At 32.9% G+C, this 7301-nt stretch overlaps 1 protein-coding gene across 1 annotated transcript; it reads left to right on the top strand.

The window, feature by feature from the left end:
• Positions 1–1916: 1916 nt before the first annotated feature.
• RO3G_06229 (uncharacterized protein) lies at positions 1917–5442 on the top strand (the record flags this gene model as incomplete). Its single annotated transcript, XM_067660819.1, has 9 exons — positions 1917–1985; positions 2042–2137; positions 2209–2415; positions 2472–2567; positions 2651–2857; positions 2914–4901; positions 4950–5079; positions 5129–5312; positions 5372–5442. 9 exons carry the CDS (start codon positions 1917–1919, stop codon positions 5440–5442), a joined length of 3048 nt encoding a protein of 1015 aa, XP_067516920.1.
• Positions 5443–7301: the final 1859 nt, after the last annotated feature.

Here is a 7301-nt window from a genome sequence, read left to right as displayed (position 1 = left end):
CTTAAATTAAGCAAAAGCGATTGTTATCTACCAAATGCCCATCTATTATACAAGTATTCTTTGTTTTAGCTTTTGAAGGATAACTGATAGCTTTTACTTTGATTTTTTATTTTCTAAACTAACAGTTATGGTAATGTATTTAAGCGTAGCATGAAATATCAGAATAATTACAGCTTTAGAAGCTTTCACAATATTAAACGATATTAAAAATAAATCTAGTATAAGGAGATTCCTTGTGAGATATTTGCAGATAATAAAGTTGGGAAATAAGAAGGAAATAGTACTTGAAAATCTAGTGAATGAGTCTCTGACCTCTTTTTTAAATTTCAAGACGAGAAAGAGAACCCATTTAATCAAACTACGCCTTTATATAGAAAATGGAATTATTCAGGAACCAAAGTGAGTTCAAGGTCAATTTTAGTATTAAGCTTGAACAATATAAATATTGTAAATGAGTCTTAGAGAATATGTAATAAGTAATATCATGTATTCGGTACTTGTTATTTTTTATATAAGATTTGAGTAATCTCATACGAATAATAAGTATTTAATGATGTAAATACGAAATGTTGGAACAATGATCCTGTTTATAAGCTTTTACATGTAACAAAACTACGTGAAGAAGATATCAGACAATTTTTTAAATCGATAACTTACTTAGTAATGGTATGAAAGATGACTCCACTCATGAATAAAAAGAGATCGGTGTTCTTGGTATGCAGCATATTTAATTATAGTCACAGTGATGGATGACTACAATGACAGGAATTTCGACATTTTTAGTTGGATGCTCTTGTAAACAACCTTGGAGACAAAACCTTTTCTGCTAAGCTGAGGCTTGACACTAACAACGTTTTGACAGCTGTTTTAGATGAAACACATAGTCCGAATAATTTTAACGAGTTGTCTTTACAATATTTATCGACCTAAGCGAAACCGAAAATGTTTCTACTATCACAAGTAAGCTTTCGTAAAAACCTGATATAGGTATTTTCCCTTCAAGTTTTGTGTCGATAAGATCTAAATTGGTTTTCCCTTGAAAATCGGACTTGTCATCCGTGTCCTTTGGTTTCAATTAAGCAGTTACAGCCTTAGAGAACGAATCAACCTTGTAATAATTAAGAACTGGAATGTCCGATAATAGGTGATGCTATCTATCGGTAGGCTTTACAATACAGGTAAAACAGATAGAGAAAGACGAGGAGATTAATTTAATTATTTTAAAGCCAAAAAAGTGATTTTTACATGATTAATGATTGATAATAAAATGTCGTTCTTTTTAAATTATTTTAATCCTTTCTTTTTTTAAATCAGATATAAGAAAGATGTAATTATTCCAGTATTTCCGAGTAGAATGGGAGAACTCAGCCTTAAAAGAATTGTTAATTTAAAAAAAAAGTTTAGGCATGGAGGAAACAAATAATAAAATGTCACCTTCGAATCACTTGTCTACAATAAGCCTTGTTCTGAAAACATATTTCCTGAATGTTTGATTCGCTCCAAATGAAATGATTTCGTCCCTGCATGTAGCATATACTGCCATAAATATTATTTTTTATCGTTTCATATAGCTGCACTTTAGGAAGATTGGTAAAAAGAACAAGTGCTTGCGAAAATTATTTACTTTTGCACTGCCCATACATCTTTAGTGCTCTGTTTATCATTCTTATCATAATAGGTAATCAACTTTCTTGTGTGTCTATTTAATTTACACACGCAACAAAGGAAAGAAATTAACGCATTAATTTGTCTTAAAATCTTGATGCTCAGTGGCAGTGTGTAGCTTCAAATTATTCCGTAGCACAAAATCGGATTCGAGCGCGCTTGTGTTTTTATGACTATTTTTTTCAAACGCGATTTTTTATTATTTTTTTTTTTTGTTTTTATTTTTAGTTTTTTTTTTTTTTCATAAAACTATGTCAGCTATACAATTAGACCATAAACGTTTTCACAGAAGAATACGATATTTAGCCTCAAAATGGAAGGTACACGAGGAAAATATGGAGAAAAAAATTTTGATCGAGACTAATCTTTTTAATAGAACAACACAGAAGCCTTTCAAAATGTGGATGCCATCGCACTCATTGTTGGTGACGATGATTATGAGAATCCATACAGGAAGTCTATTACGCTTCAAGTAAAAATATTTTTCTTTTTCTTTTTCTTTTTTTTTTTGTTTGAAATAATTAACAATGCTGTTTTACATAGACCTGGTTATTAGGGTACCCCTTCTTTCAAACGCTCATGATCATTAAGCCAGACAAGATTACAGTCATTTGTAGTCAAAAGAAGGCAGATACTATTGAAACTGTGAAACAAGGAGACAAACAAGTTCCTGTGACAATTATTCGTCGTGGAAAGAACTTGGAAGAAAATGTTGCATTGTATAAATCGGTCATTGAAGACTTGAATGATGTAAGTGTCTGCCTGATTATATGATACATTGTGTTTAATCCTCAATTTTAAATTAGAAACGTGTTGGCGTAGTTATAAAAGATAAATTCAATGGCAAGAACATTGAAGAATGGAAAAAAGCATGCGAAAAGTACAACAAAAATTTTGAAGAAGTGGATATATCCGTAGCCATTTCTATTTGCTTAGCTGAAAAAGAGGAAGAGGAAGTGGTAGGTTTTACTTTATTTTATCTTAGCTGATAGTTGTTAACATGCAAAAATATCAGAGAACTGTTCGATTAGCAGCCAAAGCCAGCTCAAACATGATGCAATACTATTTTATTCCGGAGATGTCTACTTTGATTGATGAAGAAAAGCCAATCACTCATGAAAAATTAAGTGATATGACTGAAAATGTCTTGGAAGATCCAAAATTAGCAAGTCGTATCAAGCTCCCACATGAAGTAAATGATATATATAATCAAAGACATAGAAGTTGTATGACTTATTTTGTGAATAGATTGAAAACAAGGACGACTTGGACTGGTGTTATACTCCCATTATTCAAAGTGGCGGAAAGTTTGATTTGAAATCATCAGCAGCATCCAATAACGAGAAGCTTTATCCAGGTGCCATTCTTTGTAGTCTGGGTATTCGATATAAATTCTATTGTTCAAACATTAGTCGAACTTTTCTTATTGATCCGACTAAAATACAAGAAAAGAATTATGAATTTTTGCTTGAAGTTCAAAACAAAGTATTGGATAGCATTCACGACGGTGTCAAAATAGGTGATGTTTATCAAAAGGCGATTGCTTACGTTAGAGCCAAACGTCCTGACCTTGAAAAGAACTTTACAAAGAATGTTGGTTTTGGCATGGGTATAGAGTTTCGCGAAGCAAACTATGTGTTGAACGCAAAGAATACACGCGAACTGAAGAATGGTATGATTCTCAATATTCAGGTGGGTTTCTCTGATCTCGAGAATCCCAAGGCCAAAGATGAACGTGGCAAGGTTTATGCTCTTATGCTAATTGATACTGTACGTGTCACAAATGATGCTCCTATTGTACTGACTGCAGACTGCAGTAAAAAGCTCAATAAGGTTTCTTACTTTTTTGATGAAGCAGAGGATAGAGAAAAGGATAGTGAAGAAAAATCTCAATCAACTGTTTCCAAACCAGTCGCTACTACTAAACGTGAAGGTCCTGTCACTAAATCTGCTATTCTTCGCAGTAAATTTAGAAGTGAAGATCAAGAAGACGAATCAAAAGAGCAAAAGAGAAAAGAGCATCAAAAGCAATTATTTGCCCATAAATTAGCAGAGGGTCTTGCTAAATATTCTGAAGCTTCGGGAAATGACAATGACGAAGAAAAACGTGTTTTCCGCAGATTTGAAAGCTACAGGTCCGAGGCTAAACTTCCTCGTGAAGCAAAAAGCCTTAAGATTGTTGTGGATAAAAAGCATGATTCGATCATTTTACCTATTTATGGTATGGCTGTTCCTTTCCATATATCTACTTTGAAAAACGCAAGCAAAAGTGATGAAGGTGACTTTGTGATGTTGCGTTTGAATTTCTTGACGCCTGGGCAAGCAGGAAGCAAGAAAGAAGACTTTTCATTTGATGATGTCAATGCGACTTATGTTCGTGCACTGACCTTTAGAAGTGCTGATACGCATCGAATGGCTGAAATTTTCAAATCAATCACTGATATGAAGAAAGAAGCTACCAAAAAAGAAGCAGAACGTCGAGAAATGGCTGATGTTGTTGATCAGGGCACTTTGAATATCATCAAAGGACGTAAACCACACCGTCTTTCTGATGTTTACGTTCGTCCATTAACTGAATCAAAGCGTTTACCTGGTGAACTCGAAATCCATCACAACGGTTTGAAATACCAATCCATTCGATCCGATTCTTCCTTCAACATCCTCTTTAACAATGTTAAGCACTTGTTCTTTCAGCCTTGTGATAATGAACTATTGGTATTAATTCACGTTCACTTCAAGAATCCCATTTTAATTGGCAAGAAAAAGACCAAAGATATACAGTTTTACCGTGAAGCTTCTGATATGCAATACGATGAGACTGGAAACAAGCGAAGACGTCATATGTATGGTGATGAAGATGAATTGGAATCCGAACAAGAGGAACGCCGTCGCAGAGCACAACTCAATAGAGAATTCAAGCAATTTGCAGAAAAGATCGCTGAAGCAAGTAATGGTGCTGTAGAGTTGGATATTCCTTTCAGAGAACTTGGATTTCAAGGTGTGCCATTTAGATCCAATGTTTTATTGCAACCCACTACAGATTGCTTTGTTCACTTGTCTGATCCACCTTTCCTTTGCATCACCTTAAGTGAAGTAGAGTTGGTCTACCTTGAACGTGTTCAATTTGGGTTAAAGAACTTTGATATGGTCTTTATATTTAAAGATTTCAATAGGACACCCGTTCATATCAATACAATTCCCATGTCACAGTTGGATAATGTCAAAGACTGGCTTGAGTAAGTATATCCCTTTTTCAGAAGTGTAATAGCTTACGCCTATTTTAGTTCTGTAGAGGTTGCATTCATTGAAGGCACAGTCAATTTGAACTGGAGCATGATTATGAAGACCGTAAATGATGACCCTGCAGATTTCTTTAAGAATGGAGGTTGGTCTGTCTTGGGCAGTGGCAGTGATGTAAGCATATAAAAATAGTTACACACATCTCTTATTCATTTGTATATAGGACGAAGGCTCAGCACAAAGTGAAGAAGAAAGTGAATTTGAAATGAGTGAAGATGATTTTGATGAAAGCTCAAGTGATGATGAAAGTGAAGCAGACTCTTATGCTTCTGAAGAATCTGAAGAATCTGAGGAGCTGTCAGATTCTGGTGAAGATTGGGATCAATTAGAAGAAAATGCACGAAAAGGTAATAGGTGAATAGTTAAAAAGGATGAATGGATTTGACCTTTTTTTTTTTGTATTTAGCTGATGAACGTAGAGCTAAAAGAAAGGGTGAATTTGAAGAAATGTCAAGCAAAAAGAAGGGACGACGATAAAGTCTTTGTGCACATTAATAAACACTCTGCAAATATTTATATAAAATCATTAATATTTTCTTTGTTGATTTAAAATAATGCAAACAATTATTACTGAGGAATAAACTCAAATGTGATCACGTGAAATAAAACTGGTCTACTTTTACGAACATTCTCCTCAAGAACCCTTGAATTAAACTAATTGACATTAGCAACACACATAAAAAAAAAAAAAAAAAAAAAAATAGAAGCGTCTTTTTTGCTGCTGATAACTCTTTTTATATCTGTGGCAAATATGGCTTATTGCAATTTTTTTTTTAATTATGAATGTTTAGAAGAAGGGCTTGCTAAATATGCAAAATTATATACCGCTTGAACCATACCCGAGTGTCAATAAGATTGTTTGGGTAAATTTTGTACATGTCCCTTGTCTTTTTTTTAAGTATTAGCTAGCATATTCTATTCTAAGCACAAAGCACTGTCAATCCGCAAAAAAAATTAATTCAATTACGTCTATAAAAATCAAAAAAGACCGCAATTAATAAAATAGGAAAAACTATATTTTTAAACTTTTTGTGAAACGATCTCGAAACGGAAAACCCTATTTTTTTGCATTTCTTTATTTTCTTTTTCTTTTCGTCATGGCTACTTTACAGATTCCTTTAGGTTCAAACTTTTCTGATGCCTTTTGGGTAGAATGAAAAAAGAAAGAAAGGGATATTACTTTGGGGCATTAATAATGCTGTTTTTTAGGACGACCAATACAAAGGCGTTGACATAATTTCCAGTAAACTGAAAAGATCAAAAGAAACATGTGAAGAAATAAAGCGATTTTATGAATCAAGGTTTCTTTTTTGCATACCATTGACATATATGCACATATTCATTATTTAAATTACTTAGAGCACAAATTGAACAAGAATACGGTGAAAAGCTTTTGAAATTATCAGCCACATCCACATTCGATAAATATGAAGAAGGCAGCTTTGCAGAGACTTTGTCCTGTATTCCTTCTGCACTCGAAACAACAGCTCGTGCACACATTGATTTGTCTCAACAGCTGAGAGGTCATCTTGAAATGCCGCTGAATGAATTTCTAAAGGAACAACGAGAAATACGGAAAACGGTACTTGACGTTATGCGAAAAAAAAAAAAAAAAAAAAAAAAAAAAAGAAATGGTAGAATGCTAATGTATACAAATTGATATAGCAACAATCACAAATAGAAAATCTAAAGCAATTGAAAAAGTTACATCAAAAAGAGGTTGCACGAGTAAAGTAGATCAACAAACAATGAGATGTAATCAATACAAGTTAACTAAAAAGCAATTTAACTCATAGGCAAGAGAATATTACTTAAATGAAAGTACAAGGCTAATGACATTAGAATCGCATTTTGCTTCTAAAGTAAGCTTTGTTTTATATTTAAATCAGCATTTATTTTTACTATTTTTCCCTGTTTTAGAAAGAAATTGAAGAACAGAAAAAATCAGTCACTGTGGCAGGTAAAAGGAAATGTAGTCTAGAAAAGAGGGCAAACAAAAATTAAAATGGAACATTAGAACAAGTTTATAAAAGATCAGTTGATAATTTAAATGCTATAAATGAAAAATGGATACATGACTGGAAACATAGTGCTGAAGTTTATCAAGAATTGGAACTAAAAAGAATTACTTATTTAAGAAATACTTTTTGGTCGTAAGAATACATTGTTATACGTTTTATATTTGGATATAAACTAATTATAAACCTTTTTTTTTTTTTTTAGCTTTTCCAATATGATGACAAGTACATTTAGTATTGATGAAGAGGTAGGTTTATTTATAGATAAAAAAAAACATTGGTTTACACAATAAAAGTGCTGCGATAGAATACGCACTG

Source organism: Rhizopus delemar, genomic scaffold (assembly GCF_000149305.1).
Source record: "Rhizopus delemar RA 99-880 supercont3.4 genomic scaffold, whole genome shotgun sequence".
Classification (NCBI taxonomy): Eukaryota; Fungi; Mucoromycota; class Mucoromycetes; order Mucorales; family Rhizopodaceae; genus Rhizopus; species Rhizopus delemar.
Note: the sequence above shows the minus strand (reverse complement) of the source record. Positions and strands in the feature narration are given on the sequence as shown.